At 40.4% G+C, this 21,730-nt stretch overlaps 1 protein-coding gene and 1 long non-coding RNA gene across 7 annotated transcripts in view; one reads left to right on the forward strand and one right to left on the reverse strand.

Annotated features, from left to right (window-relative positions):
• frs2a (fibroblast growth factor receptor substrate 2a) overlaps positions 1-15,913 on the forward strand; it is a 119,821-nt gene extending 103,908 nt beyond the window's left edge. For 5 of the 6 annotated variants that reach the window (XM_063057691.1, XM_063057693.1, XM_063057692.1 and 2 more), the window contains exons 5-7: positions 2,486-2,644; positions 10,343-10,506; positions 11,290-15,908. In XM_063057691.1, the coding sequence (XP_062913761.1) occupies positions 2,486-2,644; positions 10,343-10,506; positions 11,290-12,246 (1,280 nt within the window). In that variant the 3' untranslated portion in view covers positions 12,247-15,908. Of the gene's footprint in view, positions 1-2,485; positions 2,645-10,342; positions 10,507-11,289 lie in introns of all 6 variants that reach the window. The other variant, XM_063057696.1, reaches the window with a different exon arrangement.
• Positions 2,651-21,618, reverse strand: LOC134351485 (uncharacterized). The gene is made up of 3 exons (XR_010019157.1): positions 21,372-21,618; positions 10,370-10,459; positions 2,651-3,989 (listed from the first exon to the last, which is right to left on the reverse strand). It is a non-coding gene; the product is annotated as an uncharacterized LOC134351485 (long non-coding RNA).
• Positions 21,619-21,730: the final 112 nt, after the last annotated feature.

Genomic DNA, 21,730 nt, shown 5'->3' on the forward strand with positions numbered 1-21,730 from the left:
GAACATCAAACCCCTAACCCACAACCCTCTCCCGTGCAAAAAATAACAGCGACAATAACATCAAATCCCCAACCCCCTCTCTTGCACACAAAACTCACTTGGCCTTTTCTCCTTGGAGCTCGGAGGATGAGAGGTGACCTGATAGAGGTGTATAAGATGATGAGAGGCATTGATCAGAGGCTTTTTTCCAGGACTGAATTGGCTGTGGCATAGGTTTAAGGTGCTTGGAAGTAGGTACAAGGGGGATGTCAGAGGTAAGTTTTCACACAGAGAGTGGTGGGTGTGTGGAATGCACTGCCAGCGATGCTGGTAGAGGTGAATACAGTAGGGTCTTTTAAGACACATATAGATAGGTGCATGGAGCTTAGAAAAATAGAGGGCTATGTGGTAGGGAAGTTCTAGGCAGTTTCTAGAGTAGGTTACATGGTCAGCACAACATTGTAGGCCAAAGGGTCTGTAATGTGCTGTAGATTTCTGTGTTCTATGTTCTAAAACTAATAGATCGCCCACGTGGAAAAACAGCAAGAACATCAGACCCCAATTCCCCAACCCCTCCCTCGCACAAAAACTAACATATCGCCCACCCGGAAAATGGCAACAAGAAAGAAAAACACAGAAAACTGAAGGAGACCATAAAAACTACAGTCCACACCAATAATCACAGAAGTCTCTGACTTTCAAAAACATCTTCCGTCAGCGTCAAGGAGAGCCACAGCTCAAATTCAGTCCTTCCGTGGGGAGTGACCGCTGGCCCACAGCCTCCCAGCCGCTGACCCCTTGAGCCAAGCTTTTGTCGGCTAATAGATCCTACGAGGGGAGGGCGCATGCCCTGTTACACTCTCCTCACTCAGTTGCTCCCTCCATATGGCATTTGCTGCACCCTCAGCACGGGGACCTTTACTTCACTGAAGATTGTTTAAAATGAGTGCTCTTAAGTTGCTGGGAAGGTGGTGGTGGGGGGTTAGATATGGCAGAAAATATCTGTGATAAGGCAAAGTTGTAGCAAAAAAATTGGTGGAGACATGTATAAGGTGACTATGCTCCTTTTACCGTAATGCTTTAATAGCAGAGATCACTGGATAAAAGGAACGTTGAGACCAGTTGTAATACTGTGTGATCAGCTAAACCATTATCCTGAAAACAAAATAAAACACTAAAAGTCTTTTATTTAAGCAGAAATGCAGGAGATGCTTAGTAGTTTGGATTGGGCAATATATTACATTGTGAGAGTGTTCTTCAGGTTTATAGTAATTTTCATGGTATGACAAGATATGTGGGACAAATGCTTAAGGTGATCCAGTCATTATTCTTTATCTAAACAACAATCCAAGCACATTTTTTTAGGGCAGTGGTGAAGGTTCACTTAGTGAAGCCATTACTTTGGGTATATTGAACTCCAGGCTGCTCATTACAAATTCTATGTACAGGAGGGAGTTCTGCCAGATCCCTGGTTAATATTCCTCCTTAATCCATGTCACGAACATTATGCTTACTTGCTTTTAATTGTGCTGTTGGTTGTGAGATATTTCAGCTTCAAAAACATCACCACAATTAAATGATTCAGTACAGACTAGATGGGCCAAAGGTCCTCTTTTTGTGCTGTACCTTTGTACGACTGTATATTATTTCTTTGTTTTGAAACGATTTATAGTTTCGGACATATTCTTCAATGTTTGGTTTTCATCATTTGGTTCTCCATTTAGCAAGCAATGCAGTATGTTTAACAGCAATCAGTAATTCAAACACTCATTGATATTCTGTGGTATCAGTATAACAGTAGTTGGTATGTAGAAAGAAAGTAACTTGTAATATTCAGTACCTAAATTAACAACTATGTTAACTCTAATCTAATGCTTACAATGGAAGAATAAACCAAAAAGCTGTGAATGGTGGACTTCCTTGAGTATCTGTACTTGTAGTGGTAAGTCAAGCTCCCTCTGCTGTTCAAAGTAAAGAGACTCAGTACTGAAGAGACTTGGTATTGCTGCCTGTGTATTCTGTTTGTAAGCTCTTTGGGACAACTTTAGAGTTATTTGTATGTGTGAACAGCATTTCTTTTCTCACATTCCCTCTTAATACCAGCCATTGATGTATTTTTTCCATTCTTAGGCCATTTTATTGTTTCTCCTTATTTCCAGTTGTGTATTTAGTGTTAATTATTAAATACATTAATTAAGGACCCCAGCGGATATTAGGCGGTCAATACTTATTGTCAAGACTTGGCAACTCATGGCATTAGGATCAGATGTTGGAGGGTTAGTCAAACTCTTGGACCATATCTCTGCATGGAATCAAAGCCCTAAGAAGTGGGAATGTTGTAATACATAAGAAAACTTTGCATTCTGTTCAATTAATATAAGGGTGTAAATAGAAGTATAAATTATGAAAAGTATGTAATATTGTGTAAGTTAACTAATTTGTCACTGACTTTACAGAATCTTGTTGGTTGTGCTCTAATTACTAAAGTTCTTTCCTTGTTCTTCAGGAATTTTTGCATTCAAATGTGCACGAGCTGAAGAGATTTTCAACTTGCTCCAAGATATCATGCAGTGTAACAGTATAAGTGTAGTGGAAGAGCCAGTTGTAGAAAGAAGTGAACAGCAAAATGAATTAGACATTCCAAGAACTCCACGGACACCTACCAGTAAGTTTTATTCACTTTGTTAAGATAAACAAGCAATCTCCAAGTTAAAAAAGGATTCTGCTGCCCTGAGTTTGCTTTCAATAACACTTCATGTAATAACAGCGAATATACCCAATGTCAGAAATTCTCTTCATGGTGATGAGGTAAAATTGAACTGATAAAATACATTATTCAACAAGCCAAGAATGCAATCTTAGGAAGATCCCTGACAGCTTAAGCTACTAAATTTCCATTCCATTTTTACTAAATTACTACAATATAGTTGTGATTTAGTTTTGTGCCACCACTCTTCAATTCACAATTAATGGTCAAATACATAGTAGCTCATAATTTGGCCCATAATGCAAATTTATCCAGCCTTATCCAAACTGAAGTATAGGGGTGCTACAGTTCTGAAAGGGCTGTCTTTATGATTGTCCAAGTAAGTCAGAGCTGGCCTTAATTACAGTGCCTGTAGTATTTGTGGCACAACGTAGCAAAACTTTAAAAACTGAAAAAAAAGGCAAACTACTTAATGAAAATCTCAAATCCCCAAAAATGTATAACATTCTGAAGTATTTCTAAACATCTAAACATTAAAGAGATGGCTGACAAGGCAGATGGGTGGGTAGTTGTAAAGTGGTTCACTCCCTCAGCTCTTTGCATGGAGCTGCTGAGTTTCTTACTTGGTGAGATTGTCTTATGAGGAGATACAGAACTGAGATCTCTACATCCTGAATGTTCCTTTTCCATTTTGAGTTGGTCCTGAGCCAGGGATTCTGAAACAGCAGTTCAGGGAGGTTTTAGGATATCATTACATCTTTTCTACTGTCCAGCTGGTCATCTCTTCTCTTGACAGAGCTCGTAGCGGAATGTTTATTTTGGGAGATGTGTCGGGCACGTGATTGATGTGGCATGCCATCTGATGCAATATGTGTGTAATTAAGAGTTTCAGTGTTGAAGATGTTGGCCTGGGAGACGACATTGTCATTGGTTTACTTTTCCTTTGAGTCAGTAATAACCTATGGAAAGATGCACACTTTCATTTCTGCTAGTTTTCTTGTTCAACCTGTATACAACTTTGATCAAAGTTGAACTCCAGTACTGAAGCAAAAGTGACTGTTCCTTTAGCCTCAGTTTAAAACAAAATGTATCTGAGAATTAGACAAAATTCTCCAAGTTGTTTCGTACAAGGAAAGATGGATTGTAATTTTTTGATAATTTTCAAATCTGGGATGTTTGGTGGCGGGTTTCCTCCGGGCACATTTGTAGTCCAAATTGTATTCAGCTGGTTATCAATGTTATTCCTGCTCATCCAGAGGTGTGGATGTTTGTTGATTGTTATGTTGTTCTGCTTGCAACATCTCTGATAATGAAGAAGCAAAACATAATAAGGCTTCAATAACATTTGTACCAGGCAATACTCATCTCCAACAAGAGAGTCTAACCATGTCTTCCTGGCAACCTTTATTATATTGACTAATCCATCACATCCACTAAACCCTTTCGATAAGAAAATTAAATGTACTAGCCAAATCAATACGGTCCTTGAAAGAAAAGGCTGGAGGTTAGGGTATTCTGTAGTAAATATTTAGATATAAAGTACGGAGTAGGCCTTTACAACCCTTCAAGCTGCACTGCCCAAGCAATCCCCAATTCAACTGTAGCCTAATTACAATGACCAATTAACCTACCAGTAATATGTCCTTGGAGCGAGGGGAGAAAACCCACGAATTCCACAGGGAGGACGTACAGACTTCTTACAAGTGACGTTGGAATTGAACTCTGAACTCCAATGCCCCGAGCTGTAATAGCTTCATGCTAACCACTGCACTACCACCGTAGTGTCCTAATAACTCCCCTTTTGATCTTGATATCATCCAAAGCAAAATAGCCTATTTATTTTATTTGCATCATGTTCTCTGCCAAAATCTTTTTACTTGCTCTACAATCTACACATTATCCTGACAGAATGAACCACCTGCCAGGTACATTATTACACTCCACCAATGTTTCTGACTGTTCCAAAGGGTTACAGATACAGAGGAATGACAAATCCAAGTCTCTCAATATTACGAATAGATGCATCCACATTCTTGATCTGAATGCTAGTAATTCTGTGGGACTGCTTCATTAATTGCGATAGTTTGAGAAGGCATTTGGGAGAAGGGGAGTGGGAATAATTGGCTGCAGCAGTACAAAAGAAAAAAATTTTAAAAATTAAAGAAAAGAATAGAAAAAATACTGTCTTACCCTCATGAATGTTTGAGAGATATAGGAGGAGATTGCAGGTCAAGGGTTTTTCTATAGCACTTGTCAATTTTTATTTTAGGTGATTTTTACACATGGTCCCTATATCCACTTGGAATACCATTTTCCTGGCCTTTCACCATTAAATACTTCACAAATGCATTCTGTTGTGGCTATATCATGGCACAAGATTGAAAGGTCATATAGCACAGATACAGCATTCTGATTGGTGCATGAGTTCTAAAATGAATCAGTTAATGCAACTTTCAATGAAGGCAAAAGAATCTAAATATAAACCTGACCATGGAAGACAAATGTTTGCTTTTGCAACATTCTGATATCAAATACAAAAATTAGCATTTTGTTTAATTAGCCATTCTAAATCAGGATTAAAATACAAATAAACATTATAACGAAACTTCAATTTACCACTTTATGTTTAATTGAATCTATTGATACGATTGATAAAGTGAACCTAAAACAATCAAATTTCTGTTAGTGCTGGAGAGTTTCCATGGAAATTGTCCCAATCATTCATTTAATTTAAGCAGAAGAAATTGGTAACTGTGTTGCATTTTTACAAGGTTCCACTTTTCTGTGGTTCATCTGTTGAAATGACACTATATTTTGTTGTGGCGGATCATGTCAATATAAGTGTTCTATTGCACACATAGATATTTATGCACACGCAAATCAAAGATAGTCTGCAACAGAGATTATAGAAAGAACAGGAAAGAGATGAGGCTTAACCACAGCCAGTGGCATGAGTTACAGGGCAATAGAGGTGTGGTGCAGTTAAAACAGAAAGCAACAAATACTGGACTGAAAGTGTTATATTTGAATGCACGCAGCGTAAGGAATAAAATGGACGATCTTGAAATTCAGCTACAGATTGGCATACAGTATATGACATTGTGGCCATCTCTGAAACTTGGCTAAAGGATGGCTGCCATTGGGAGCTGAACATCCAAGGATATATGGTGTATCAGAAAGATAGGTTAGTAGGCAGAGGGGGTGATGTGGCACTGTGTATAAGAAATAATATTAAATCATTAGAAAGAGATGACATAGGATTGGAAGGTGTAGAGTCTCTATGGGTTGAGTTAAGAAATGGCAAGGGTAAAAGAACCCTAATTGCAGTTATATACAGGCCTCCAAACAACAGCCAGAATGTGGATTACAAATTACAGCAGGTGATGGAAAAGGCGTGTTAGAAAGGCAATGTCATGATAATCGTCGGGGATTTTAACATGAAAAAGGATTGGAAAAACTAGGTCAGTACTGGACCTTGAGAGAGAATTTGTAGAATGTCTAAGGGATGGCTTTTTAGAACAGCTTGTTGAGCCCACTAAGGGATCGGCTGTGCTGGATTGGGTGTTGTGCAATGTTCCGGAGGTGATAAGAGAGTTTAAGGTTCAGGAACCCTTAGGGAACGGTGCTCACAATATGATCAAGTTCACATTGAAATCTGAGAGGGAAAAAATAAAATCCAATGTGTCAGTATTTAAGTGGAATAAAGGAAATTACAATGGCATGAGAGGGGAACTGGTCGAAGTTGTCTGAAAAGGGACATTTACAGGAAAGGCAGCAGAGCAGCAATGGCTGGAGTTTCTGCGAAAAATGAGGGAAGTGCAAGACAGATATATTCCAAATAGAAGAAATTTTCAAAGGGAAAGAGGATACTACTGTGGCAGACAAGTGAAGTCAGAGCCAAAGTAAAAGCATAAGAGAGGGCATACAAGGAAGCCAGAGCTAGTGGGAAGATAGAGGATGGGAAACTTTTAAAAACTTGCAGAAGGAAGCTAAGAAGGTCATTAGGAAGGAAAAGATGAATTATGAAAAGAAGCTGGCGACTAATATCAAAGAAGATACTAAAAGCTTTTTTAAGTATATAAAGGTAAAAGAGAGTGAGGGTAGATATAGGACCAGTACAAAATGACGCTGGAGATAATGTAATGAGAGATGCAGAGATAGCAGAGGGACTGAATGCATATTTTGCATCTGTCTTCACAGTGGAAGATAGCTGCCTTATACCGGACATTCAGGCGTGTCAGGGAAGTGAAGTTTGTGCAGTGAAAATTACAGCTGAGAAGGTGCTCAGGAACCTTAATGGTCTGAGGGTGGATAAATCTCCTGGACCTGATAGAATGTACCCTCGGGTTCTGAAGGAAGTAGCTGGAGAGATTGCAGAGGCATTAATGATGATCTTTTAAGAATCGATAGAATCTGGCATTGTACTGGATGACTGGAAAATTGCAAATGTTACTCCACTATTTAAGAAGGGTGGGAGGCAGCAGAAGGGAAACTATAGACCTGTTAGCCTGACATCAGTGGTTGGGAAGTTGTTGGAATCGATTGTTAGGGACGAGATTACTGTGTACTTGGAGGCACATGACAAGATGGGCCAAGGCCAGCATGGTTTCCTGAAAGGAAAATCCTGCCTGACAAACCTGCTGTAATTCTTTGAGGAAATTACTAGCAGGGTAGACAAAGGAGATGCAGTAGACATGGTGTACTTGGATTGTCAGAAGGCTTTTGTCAAGGTGCTGCACATGAGGCTGCTTAGCAAGATAAGAGCCCATGGAATTACAGGGAAGTTACTAGCATGAGTGGAGCATTGGCTGATCGGCAGAAAACAGAGTGGGAATAAAGGGATCCTATTCTGGCTGGCTGCCAGTTACCAGTGGAGTTCCACAGGGGTCAGTGTTGGGACGGCTGCTTTTTACAATGTATGTCAATGATTTGGACTGTGGTATTAATGGATTTGTAGCTAAATTTGCCGATGATACAAAGATAGGTGGAGGAGCAGGAAATGTTGAGGAAACAGAGAGTGTGCAGAAAGACTTAGATAGTTTCGGGAAGTGGGCAAAGAAGTGGCAAATGAAATACAATGTTGGAAAGTGTATGTTCATGCACTTTGGTGGAAGAAATAAACGGGAAGATTATTATTTCGATGGGGGGAGAATTCAAAGTACAGATCTTGGGAGTCATTGTGCAAGATACCCTAAAGGTTAACCTCCAGGTTGAGACAGTTGTGAAGAAAGCGAATGCAATGTTGGCATTCATTTCTTGAGGTATAGAATATACGAGGAGTGATTGATAAGCTCGTGGCCTAAGGTAGAAGAAGATGAGTTATTAACTTCAAACTTTCTGCATAATCACTCAAAGAGTTGAACTGCACGTGCATGTAACGAGAGCCGTATAACTCATGTCCTTCTACCTTAGGCCACGAACTTATCAATTACCCCTGCTGTGGACCACTTTCTGGAGGTCCAAAATGCTGACCTTTACAAAGAAGGGATTAAGTGTGTAAATGTAGGAGGGGACTATGTTGAAAAATAAATGTGCTAGGTTTTCTAAAATTGACTCCTTCTACCTTAGGCCACAAACTTATTAATCACCCCTCGTAAGAGCAGGGATGTGATGTTGAGGCTCTATAAGGCACTTGTGAGACCACACTTGGAGTATTGAGTGCAGTTTTGGGCTCCTTATTTTAGAACGGATATAGTGACATTGGGAAGGGTTCAGAGAAGATTCACAAGAATGATTCCAGGAATGAAAGGGTTACCGTATGAGGAAGGTCTGCAGCTCTTGGGCTGTATTCCCTGGAGTTCAGGAGAATGTGGGGGGGGATCTCATAGAAACATTCTGAATGTTGAAAAGCTTGAAGAGATTAGATATGGCAAAGTTATTTCCCATGGTAAAGGATTCTAGGACAAGAGGGCACGATTTCAGGATTGAAGGATGTCCATTTAGAACTGAGATGCGGAGAAATTACTTTAGACAGAGAAAATAGACGATAGCTGCAGGAGTAGGCCATACGGCCCTTCGAGCCAGCATCGCCATTCACTGTGATCATGGCTGACCATCCACAATCAGTACCCCGTTCCTGCCTTCTCCCCATATCCCTTGACTCCACTATCTTTAAGAGCTCTATCTAACCCTTTCTTGAAAGCATCCAGAGAATTGGCCTCCACTGCCTTCTGAGGCAGAGCATTCCACAGATCCACAACTCTCTGGGTGAAAAAACTTTTTCCTCAACTCCATTCTAAATGGCTTACCCCTTATTCTTAAACAGTGTCCTCTGGTTCTGGACTCCCCCAACATCAGGAACATGTTTCCTGCCTCTAGCGTGTCCAATCGCTTAATAATCTTATATGTTTCAATCAGATCTCCTCTCATCCTTCTAAATTCCAATGTATACAAGCCCAGTTGCTCCAATCTTTCAACTTAGGACAGTCCCGCCATCCCGAGAATTAACCTCGTGAACCTACGCTGCACTCCCTCAGTAGCAAGAATGTCCATCCTCAAATTTGGAGACCAAAACTGCACACAATATTCCAGATGTGGTCTCACCAGGGCCCTGTACAACTGCAGAAGGACCTCTTTGTTCCTATACTCAACTCCCCTTGTTATGAAGGCCAACATGCCATTAGCTTTCTTCACTGCCTGCTGTACCTGCATGCTTGCTTTCAGTGACTCATGAACAAGGACACCTAGATCTCGTTGTACTTCTTTTTCCTAACGACACCATTCAGATAGTAATCTGCCTTCCTGTTCTTGCCACCAAAGTGGATAACCTCACATTTATCCACATTAAACTGCATCTTCCCACTCACCCAACCTGTCCAAGTCACCCTGCATTCTCATAACATCCTCCTCACATTGCACACTGCCACCCAGCTTTGCGTCATCTGCAAATTTGCTAATGTTACTTTTAATCCCTTCATCTAAATCATTAATGTATATTGTAAATAGCTGTGGTCCCAGCACCACGCCTTACGGTACCCCACTAGTCACTGCCTGCCATTCTGAAAGGGACCCATTAATTCCTACTCCTTGTTTCCTGTCTGCCAACCAATTTTCTATCCATGTCAGTACCCTACCCCCAATACCACGTGCTCCAATTTTGCTCACTAATCTCCTATGTGGGACCTTATCAAAGGCTTTCTGAAAGTCCAGGTACACCACATCCACTGGCTCTCTCTTGTCCATTTTCATAGTTACATCCTCAAAACATTCCAGAAAATCAGTCAAGCATGATTTCCCCTTCGTAAATCCATGCTGACTCGGACCGATCCTGTTACTGCTATCCAAATGTGCCGCTATTTCATCTTTTATAATTGACTCCAGCATCTTCCCCACCACTGATGTCAGGTAAATCTGTGGAATTTCTTGCCACGAGCGGCTATGGAGACCAAGTCATTGAGCGTATTTAAGGCAGAGATAGATAGGTTCTTGATTAGCCAGGGAATCAGAGGGTATGGGTGAAGGCAGGGGAGTGGGGATGACTGGAAGAATTGGATCAGTCCTTGACTGAATGGCAGATGGGCCGAATGGCCTACTTCTGCTCCTGTATCTTATCTTACATTTACTGATCCATTTTAAATTGTAATAAGAGTTTTTTGTTAGTAAAGATGTAATTTTGTCAGGTTAACAAATGATTCTACAATATTCTGTTACTTCCAGCTCCAGGTTTTGTTCAACCAAGTTTACCAAATGGATATCCCAGGTATCCGTCTTTCGGAGAAGGCTCTTCTCATCCTTCAACACGACATCCCTCTGTAGGCAGTGCACGTTTGCCCTCTGTGGATGAAGAGTCAACACACCCTCTAATAGTATCGGAGGAACAAGTAAGGAAAAGATTGACATTTTATCCCAAAATAATTTTGTAGTTAAGTTACAAAAGAAAACTTTAATTTTTTTGGTATAGCAACCAGGAAGTACTTTTTAAATTTTGTAATCAGCATAAAGTACAAAGTAAGTTTCCTTATCGAAGTACATAAATGTCACCCTAATACAACCTGGAGATTAATTTTCCTGTGGGCATACTCAGCAATTCTATAGAATAGTAACTATAACAGGATCAATGAAAGATCAACTGGAGTGCAGAAGACAACAAACTGTGCAAATGCAAGTAAATGGCAATGAATGACGAGAACTTGAGATATAAGATACAGTTAAAGTGAGATAATTGGTGGTGGGAGAATCTCAATGAATGGCCAAGAGAGTGTGGTTATTCCCATTGCTTAAAGCCTGATGGTTGTGGGGTTGTAACAGTTCTTGAACCTGGTGGTGTGGGTCTTGAGGCTCTTATACCTTCTACTAGATCGCAGCAGCAAGAAAAGAGCATGGCCTGGGTGGTGGTAGTGCATTTTAAAACAATACTGATTCTTTATCTTATATTTGAAGGGGAAAATGACAGGTCAAACTCTTGATACTAATTAAAAGCAGAAACTTTTAACTTAGAGTTTCTGAAAGCAATCTAGGTAATCTCTTGTACTTTGTGTTGAGAATATATATGACTAAAAGCACCGTGAAAGAAAACCGTTATTGCTTTGCAGTTGCAGTAGTTTTATTATCTTGAATAACAAGCAGTATCTGTTCATTGATAATGGCTTAATGCTTTTTCACAGGTTCACACATATGTTAATACCTCTGGTGTACATGAAGAACTGAAAAACAGATCGACTGTGCAAACATCATTGGAACTCCAACCCTTAAATAGTGAAGCTAGCTTAAATACAGAAGATCATTGCAATTCAATGGAAGAGAGAAACCCTCAAGTTGTATTTGAACCCCAAGGGGTAAAATTTGTTTTGGGACCAACTCCCGTGCAAATGCAGTTGATGGAAAAGGAAAGACAAGAGGCTTCTGGAAGTGAGCAGACAAATGCTGGCAGCAGCAATAACTGTAATGATTGGGACACTGGTTACGACAGTGATGAGCGGAAGGAAGCATCCTCTGCTAACAAGTTTGTGTATGAAAATATTAATGGCCTTTCAATTCCCACTGCCTCTGGTGGCAGACGGAGTAGACTAATGTCAAATACTAGTTCAGATGTACAGAATATCAACAACTCCGCTCAGAGGAGGACTGCACTCTTGAATTATGAAAACTTGCCTTCTTTGCCTCCAGTGTGGGAAGTACGCAAACTAAGTAGGGATGAAGAAGATAGTTTGGGACCAAAGACGCCATCGCAGAATGGTTATCACACTAATCTTGATCAAATGCACAACTATGTTAATACAGAGAATGTAACTGTTCAGCCTAATGTACACAAGGTTGATTTTTTACGACAACTGGATTGCTCCCCAAGTGTTTTTAATTTTGATATAAGGCGACCAAGTCTCGAACATAGGCAGCTGAACTACATCCAGGTTGACTTGGAAGGTGGTAGTGATTCGGATAACCCACAGACTCCAAAAACACCCACTACTCCACTTCCACAAACTCCAACGAGGCGAACAGAATTGTATACCATGATAGACGTAGAAAAGACTGCTGCTATGTCAAATTTACAGAAAGCACTGCCAAGAGATGATGGAACTGCAAGAAAAACAAGACATAATAGTACTGACCTACCAATGTGAGCCTGGGAAGTACTATTTTGTTTAGTTGCACCTTTGTTATATAAAGACATGTGGACTGAGATTTCTCCTCTGAAAATTAACAATTCTTAATAGACAATGAAATAAGGAAAAAATAATAGGAATTGTGTTTTGAGCCTAACATGTTTATATCAGTTAAAGGGAATTCATGTAGAGCAGGAACTCCATAAAAGCACCCCCTTTGTTTTATCATTCTATAGCCGAACTTAGTTTATAGATCATTACTTTCTCCTTGCTAATTACATTCAACTGAATTCTCCTTAGGATGTTGTCAAAATGCAAATATCTAAAAATTTTGATACTGGCTTTTCTTGTGTTTCTTACAGAACTTTGTGTATTCTTTGCAGGCAAATGACAAACCTAACTAAACTTAACTTCCGCAGTTTCTATAGTGATCAGTGTGTTTTTCATTAGCCTAAACTGATGCTGGTATGCAACATGTATCTGTACTGAGATTTTGCCAACGAAAATCCAAGTATAAGCATGCACTTTCACCAGGTAATAGTGTAACATTGCTGAAGATATCATGCAGTTTATCCTTAAATCTAAAAGGAATTTATTGTAGGACATTAAGACTTGACATTTGTGCCTTGGAGTGACTTCGTTTAAATTCTTTGCTGTTGAAGCTGCTGCCTCTACGTGCAGTTCCTTTCGCGTCTTACTTCTGAATGAATAGGTTGCAATCACGTTCTGAAAATGAAACTGCAGTTTTCTCTAACTGTTAATTAGTATACTTCCGACATGATTAGATGATTGTCATGTTAAACTTAAAGTAGGTATCACAGTGCCATTTTAATAATTGCAAAGTAAAACGATAGATACCACAATTATCAATTAGCAAACTATTAAATACACTAAATGATAAAAACATCTAATGTTTCTTGGTTATTTTTGTATTGTACAATACTGTAAAATGTTCTAACATGCATTATAAAATGATAATCTCTTTCTACATATAGTTATTGTATAAAAGTAGTAAAATAGTTCTAAAATTATTTTTACATAGGACACAAAATAGTATAAACTCAGATTGGGCACATCCATGCTTAATTTTGTTGTAAATTGTTTCGAGTTGCAGACATTCCATGTTTATTTTTCCTGCATTGATCCTTGTCGTAACCCGGTATATTTTATATTCCAGATAAATAATAGTAACAGAAATTGCCATGGTATTTTTTTCTAGCATTTCAGGTACTGATGTAGTTTGTCAAAATTGCTGGATTTATGGAATGCCCGTATGTTTGTCTGAGGTTGTCAAATGTCAAAAGTGCCAATATAATACATTTTTGTAGCACGAAAATGATTTTTACAAACTTTATAATTGATGCTACAGTTACCTGGTTTACAAAAGTCTTTTAGTTTTTAAGTAAAACCAAAATTTTAAACAAATCATTGTTCACGTATTTGGCAGCTGATCGGAGATTCAAAGTGTTAATGGCTGTTGAAGTTCCCTGTGAAATAAGCTGCATCATGAGAAATGAACAATGTATTTAGCATTGTACGATTAATAAACTTTTTTGCTGAATAACAATCTCTGAGAATAAGTATTTATTTCAATGCTCCAGTTTGGGCGTGGGAAAAACTAAATTTTGGGGACATATTGGGCAATTTCAATTGAAGTTAGAGACTGAATTGGATGCATGTCAGTTCTGATGGAGTTTGCAGGTCACAACCTGAATGATTGTGATGGTTCACTTCAAGAAGAGCTCAATGACTTTTATGCTCACTTTGAAAAGGGGAATAAAGCTACACCTATGTGGATCCCTACCTCATCTGGTGATCTTGTAATCTCTCTAGGAGGCCGATGTCTGAACATCTATCATGAGGGTGAACCCACGCAAGGCATCAGGCTCTGATGCTGTACATAGCAGGGCATGGCAACTGGGCTAACTAACTGACAGGACTATTGAAGGTCTTATTCAATCTCACAGTTGCAGCCACAGGTTCCCACCTGCTTCAGAAGGGCGATAATCATACCAGTGCCCAAGAAGAGCAGGGTGAGCTGCTTCAGCGATTATCACCCAGTTACACCCACATCTACTCCAATGAAGTGCTTTGAGAAGTTGGTTTATGGCCAGAATCAACTCCTGCCTAAGCAAGGACCTGGACTTGCTGCAGTTTGCCTGTCACCACAATAGGCCTACAGCAGATGCAATCTCACTGACTCTCCACTAAGCTATGGATCACATGGACGATAGCAATACCTACATCAGACTGCTGTTTACTGACTACAGTTCAGTACAGATATCCTCAGTAGCAATCAACAAATTCCAAAACCTGGGTCTCTTTACCTCTTAATCTCTTACTATCTCTTCTTTCGGTTAGCCCTGACAAAGGGTCTTGGCCCAAAACGTCGACTGTACCTCTTCCTATAGATGCTGCCCGGCCTGCTGCATTCACCAGCAATTTTTATGTGTGTCTCTTTACCTCCCTCTACAACTGGATCTTCAACTTATCAGAAGAGCACAGACTTGGTGGATTGAAAATAACATCTCTCTGGTAACTAACAGCACTTCAAGACTGTGTGCTTACCCCATTGCTCTACTCTCTCTACACCCACAAGTGTGTGGCTGGGCACAGCTCAGACACCACCTATAAATTTGCCAATGACACAATTGTTGGCAGAATTTCAAATAATACGAGGAGTGGAGGAGTGAGGTAGATCAGCTGGTTGAGTGGTGTCACAAATGCAACCTTGCACTCGACGTCAGTGAGACCAAGGAGTTGATGGTAAACTTGAGGGGAAGTCGAGGGAACACACACCAGTCCTCATCGAGGGATCAGCAGTGGAAAGGATGAGCAGTTTCAAATTCCTGGATGTCAACATCTCTATTGATCTATCTTGGGCCTAACATATTGATGCAATTACAAAGAAGGCCCAACAGTAGCTATATGTCGTTCGGATTTGGTGGAGGTTCAATATGTCACCAAAGATACTTGCAAATTTCTGTAGATGTAATGTGGAGAGCACTGTAACTAGTTTGCAGCACAAACTGGTGTGGAGAGGGCACTGCACAGGATCAGAAAAAGCTGTAGCAAGTTGTAACATCAGCCAGTGCCACTGTGGGCATAGACTCCCCTCCACTGAGGACATCTTCAAAAAGTGATGCCTCATAAAAGCAGTATCCATCATTGTGGATCCCCATCATTCAGGACACACCTTCTTCTCATTGCTACCATCAGAGAGAGGGTTACAGGAGTTTGAATTCACTCAAAAATTCAGGAACAGTTTCTTCCCCACTGCTGTTAAATTTCTGAATGGACAATATGTCACATACACTACGTCACTTTTTTGTTTTCATTTTGCACTACTTAAAATGAAATAGTTAATTTTAAAAATTAACTATTTATTGTCATTTAGTTTTTTTCATATTGCAATGCATTGCTGCCGCAAAACAACGTATTTCATGATGTGTTATGATATTAAACCTGATTCTGAATCGGTGAATTCTAATGATGTAGATGATGTACATGTCAACAGGCTTCATTCTTTAATCCAGGGAGAGCCATCTGAAGGATTGCAGGCTTAATTTAAGAAATGAATGAATTTCTTATTATAACAATTTGATCCTCAATACCTCACAATAAGCAAAAATTTAAATGTCATTCCTCTTCTTTCTTGGTATAAGCTCAAATGAAATGGAAATCTGTAAGACAAAGTGAAAGGGTCACTCTCTTTGTGCAGTGGGGAAGAGAGTTTTGTCTTGGGTTGGATCACAACTTTAGCTAAGATAGAGAACAGTACAGCAGGAGTCAAGAGTTAGAGAGAGAAAGCTTTGCATGTGAGATTGGCAAATCTGTGCCCCCCCCCCCCAATCCCCGGCAATCGCCTTGCTTAGTGAATGATGTGTATTATTTTGATTTCTGTACTGCTACTACTGTATACATGTTTTTTTTTCTTTCTATATTGCATTTGTGTTCATTGTAAGTATTTTCTTGTGGCCTTGAGCATATGTCGTCTCCATTGTTTGTGAGTATGTAAGTGAAGATCCTGAGTTGAACCAGGAAAGAACACTTAATAAATTTTAAAATGCTTTTGTTTACACTCACGATCAATTACAATGATCACTTAATTACATCTCTTGCTAACCCACCATTCTCTTAGACTTCGCTTGAAGTATGTCATTGTTGAAAAACAATTTGATACTCCTGTATTTGGTATATTATGTGAAATCTGGACTGAAGAAATCTTGTCATTTCTGGGCCCAGTCCACACATGATTGCCATTCCTTTCTGTAGTACAATATTTGCTAGTATGGTTTCCATACTCAAATCACACAGTGATGCAAATCTTGTGAGTTAGGGTATGGTGTTCAATGGGGTAAAGTTCAGAATCTGTGCTTTCAAATACTACTGACTGCACTTCTGTAGGCCACAGCCCAACTGAGATATTGCTTCCCTCTTCATGTACCTTCAGGGAAAGAGGCAAGTTTTGGCTGAGCTATAATGATGTCATAACTTTCCCCTTTACTGATCACAATGCATGAGATTGGATTTAAACAATAGATGATTGAACATAGAAACTTACAGCACATTACAGGCCCAACAGCCCAGTAACCTACTCCAGAAACTGCCTAGAATTTCCCTAGCACATAACCCTCTATTTTTCTAAGCTCCATGTACCTATCTAAGAGGCTCTTAAACAACCCTACTGTATCCGCTTCCACCGCCACCGTCAGCAGTGCATTCCACACACCCACCACCCTCTGTGTGAAAAACTTACCCCTGACATCCCCTTGGTACCTATTTCCAAGCACCTTAAAACTATGCCCCCTCATGTTCGCAATTTTAGCCCTGCAAAAAAGCCTCTGGCTATCCACACGATCAGTGCCCCTCATCATTTTATACACCTCTATCAGGTCACCTCTCATCCTCTGTCACTCCAAGGAAGTTCACTCAACCTAATCTCATAAGGTATGCCTTACAATCCAGGCAATATCCTTGTAAATCTCCTCTGCACTCTCTCTATAGTATCCACATCTACCTGTAGTGAGGTGACCAGAAATGAACACAATACTCCAAGTGGGGTCTGACCAAGCTGTAACATTACCTCACGGCTCTTGAACTCAATACCACAGCTGATGAAGGCCAACACACCGTACGCCTTCTTAACAACACTGCCAACCTGTGCAGCAACTTTGAGTGTCCTATTGACACGGAGCCCAAGATCTCTCAGAACCTCCACACTGCCAAGAGTCTTCCATTATTATATTCTGTCTTCAAATTGCACCTACCAAAATGAACCACTTCACACAACAGGGTTGCAGTCCATCTGCCACTTCTCAGCCCAGTTCGGCATCCTACTGATGTTGCGCTGTAACCTCTGACAGTCCTCCAGACTATCCACAACACCCCCAACCTTCGTGTCATCAGCAAACTTACTAACCTATCCTTCTACATCTTCATCCAGATCATTTATAAAAATCACAAAGAGGCAGGGTTCAGAACAGATCCTGCAGAACACCCCTGGTCACTGACTTCCATGCAGAATACGAACCATCTACAACCACCCTTTGCCTTCTGTTGGCAAGCCAACTCTGGATCCACAAAGCAAGGTCTCCTTGGATTCCAGGCCTTCTTGCTTTCTGAAGGAGCCTTGCATGGGGAACCTTATCAAAGGCCTTACTGAAATCCATATACACTACATCCACTGCTCTACCTTCATCAATGTGTTTTGTTACATCTTCAAAGAATTCAATCAGGCTCATAAGGCACGACCTGCCCTTGACAAAGCCATGCTGACTATTCCTAATCATATTATGCCTCTCCAAATGTTCATAAATCCTGCCTCTCAGGATCTTCTCCAACAATTTGCCCAACACTGAAGTCAGACTCACTGGTCTATAATTTCCTGGGGTATCTCTACTCCCTTTCCTGAACAATTAAAGCGATGCTGCTCAGTAATAACTGTTCAAAGATAAATGGATGAAATGTCTGAGAATGTGGAAGACACATTGTGCATCATACTTAGGACAACATAATTTGCTCTGCTGTTGGATGTGTCAGCTTTGCCAGGCAATGAATCTTTGCTTCTTGACTATGTTTGCTTCATTAAAGATGAAAGCATGGTTCAGGATTTATTTTTTAGGGGACTAGAAACAGATACGAAGGAGGCATCAATATTTCAGATTGTTGAGCAATCTTTCAAAGAGAAAGACCTTCCACTCATGAATATTCTTGCTTGTGCAACATGGGATACTATCAATACTGGGATGCCACTGTAGGGTTATTAGTTTCTTTGTAAAATAAAATCTGTACCCGATTTATTTGTCCTTCACTGTATTATTTTATTTATTGTATTATTCTATTTATTGACAGTGCAGAATTGGCCCTTCCGACCCTTCAAGCCACGCCCCCTGATTTAACCATAGCCTAACCACAAGCCAATTTACAATGAATGGAATTGACTTTATTACTTGCATCCTTCATATACATGAGGAGTAAAAATCTTTACCTTACATCTCTGTCTATAATAAATAGTATGTACAGCAGGGTAGTCAATAGAACATAGAAATACAATTGTATCAGCATGAATTAAGCAGTCTGACGGCCTGGTGGAAGAAGCTATACCAGAGTCTGTTGGTCCTGGCTTTTATGATGCGGTACTGTTTCCCGGATGGTAGCAGCTGGAACAGTTTGTGGTTGGGGTGACTCAGGTCCTCAATTGATCCTTCGGGCCCTTTTTACACACCTGTCTTTGTAAGTGCCCTGAATAGTGGGAAGTTCACATGTACAGATGTGCTGGGCTGTCCGCACCACTCTCTGCAGCGTCTTGGGACTGAGAGAAGTACAGTTTCCATACCAGGCAGTAATGCAGCCAGTCAGGATGTTCTCAATTGTGCCCCTGTAGAAAGTTCTTAGGATTTGGGGGCCCATACCAAACTTCTACAACCTTCTGAGGTGAAAGAGGCGCTGTTGTGCCTTTTTCACCACACAGCTGGTGTGTACAGAACACATGAGATCTTCGGTGATGTTTATGCTGAGGAAGTTAAAACTGTTCACCCAATTAACCTGCCTACTGGTACATCTTTGGACTGTGGATGGAAACCCATGTGGTCATGGGGAGAATGTACAAATTACTTACAGGCAGCGGCAGGAATTGAACCCAGGTGTTTTGCTAACCACTATGCGACCATGCCACACAGACAACATCTTGTCACAAAAATACCCAAGTGATCAGCTGCACAAATTATTAAATACTGTTATCACAACGGCAAATATAATCAAGCCCGATGCTCTCATTTTTTTGACTATTTTGAGAGCTTTGTCTTGAAAATGATGAATTAGAATGTTTACTGTTGCACACATAAGTCAGATGTCTCTCAAAAGGAAACTGCCTGAAATGCTTGAATGTGTTTTTAGAAACTGTGGTAACACTTCCTGAAGACTGGAATGCTTCATTCAGTAATCAGCTCAAGAATATTAAGCATGACATTGCTTATTTGTTATAATTATTTGCCAAGTTTAATGAAATCATTCTTCAATTGGAAGAAAATTATGTGAATCTTATCAAAGTCAAATCCGGCGTCTCCATGTTTCTGTCCAAGTTAATCCTATTTAACTGCAACATTGGCCGTTGTGACCTTTTCCAACTTCTGGGCCTCTCTGAGTTGGAAGAGAAAGAAATCTTCAAGATGATCTTCAAGAATACTGTGCCCATCTCAATGAGCTGCACGAAGACATATCAGAGAGATTTTAGGATCCTCTCTCTATCCAGATTCCAGAATGGGTAATAAATTCATTCCATTCCAGTTGACAGGAAGGATGGAGGAAGAACTAATCTCGCTACAAAATGTTTTTGAGTTGAAGCTGAGGTTAAAAGAAATCGTATCAAGACCTGATTGCCAAAATCAATCCAAGCCCTACCCTGCACTGTGGAATAAAAGTTAAGATGTTCTTTATTGCCTTTCCAACATCTTTAGTGGAGTGCGATTTCAGTACAGTTACCCAACTTCTTTCAACGCAACGGAACATACGGTAAATTACTGAATGTGGCGATCTGAGTGACATTCAGCCTGATGTTGAGAAACTGATATCACTGCACCAAACCCATCATCTCAGTGAAAGGTGAAAAAGCAAAGAAGTCAACAGTTGGACTACTAATGTATGCTCTAAAATTGTTGATGAAAATTGTTTCAAAGTTCAAAGTAAATTTCGTTACCAAAGTAGATATATATCACCAGATATAACACTGAAATTCATTTTCCTGTGGGCATACTCAGCAAATCTGTTGAATAGTAACTTGATGAGGATCAATGAAAGATCAACCAGAGTGCCTAAGACAACAAATTGTGCAAATGCAAATATAAATAAATGGCAATAAATATTGAGAACATAAGATATGAGTCCTTAAAGTGAGATCATTGGTTGTAGGAACATTTCAATGATGGGACTAGTGAATGTGTGGTTATCCCTCTCATTCACGAGCCTGATGGTTGAAGGTATTAACTGTTCTTGATTCCGGTGGTGCGAGTCCTGACAACACACATCAAAGTTGCTGGTGAACGCAGCAGGCCAGGCAGCATCTCTAGGAAGAGGTACAGTCCACGTTTCGGGCCGAGACCCTTCGTCAGGACTAACTGAAGAAAGAGCTAGTAAGAGATTTGAAAGTGGAAGGGGGAGGGGGAGGGGGAGATCCAAAATGATAGGAGAAGACAGGAGGGGATGGGATGGAGCCAAGAGCTGGACAGGTGATTGGCAAAAGGGATATGAGAGGATCATGAGACAGGAGGTCCGGGAAGAAAGACGGGGGGGGGGGAGAACCCAGAGGATGGGCAAGGGGTATAGTCAGAGGGACAGAGGGAGTAAAAGGAGAGAGAGAGAGAGAGAATGTGTGTATGAAAATAAATAACGGATGGGATACGAGGGGGAGGTGGGGCATTAGCGGAAGTTAGAAGAGTCAATGTTCATGCCATCAGGTTGGAAGCTACCCAGACGGAATATAAGGTGTTGTTCCTCCAACCTGAGTGTGGCTTCATCTTTACAGTAGAGGAGGCCGTGGATAGACATGTCAGAATGGGAATGGGATGTGGAATTAAAATGTGTGGCCACTGGGAGATCCTGCTTTCTCTGGCGGACAGAGCGTAGGTTTTCAGAGGCTCCTGTACCTTCTACATGATGGCAGCAGCGAGCTGAGAGGCATCCTGGATGGTGAGGATCTCTGATGATGGATGCTGCTTTCCTACGACAGCGTTTCATGTAGATGTGCTCAGTGATTTCACCCGCGATGTACTGGGCCGAATCCACTACCTTTTGTATGATTTTCCGTTCAAAGGCCCTGGTGTTTCCAGACCTGGCTGTGATGCAACCAGTCAATATACTCTCCACTGCACATCCTGTATAAGCTTGTCACAGTCTTACATGTCACGCCGAATCCTCACAGACGCCTAAGGAAGCAGATGCGCTGTAATTAAATAAAGAAATTATTTTTAAATAGGTTTGATTTTTTTTGTAATTACTCGTCACG

The sequence above is a fragment of the Mobula hypostoma genome, chromosome 9, assembly GCF_963921235.1.
Source record: "Mobula hypostoma chromosome 9, sMobHyp1.1, whole genome shotgun sequence".
Lineage (NCBI taxonomy): Eukaryota > Metazoa > Chordata > Chondrichthyes > Myliobatiformes > Myliobatidae > Mobula > Mobula hypostoma.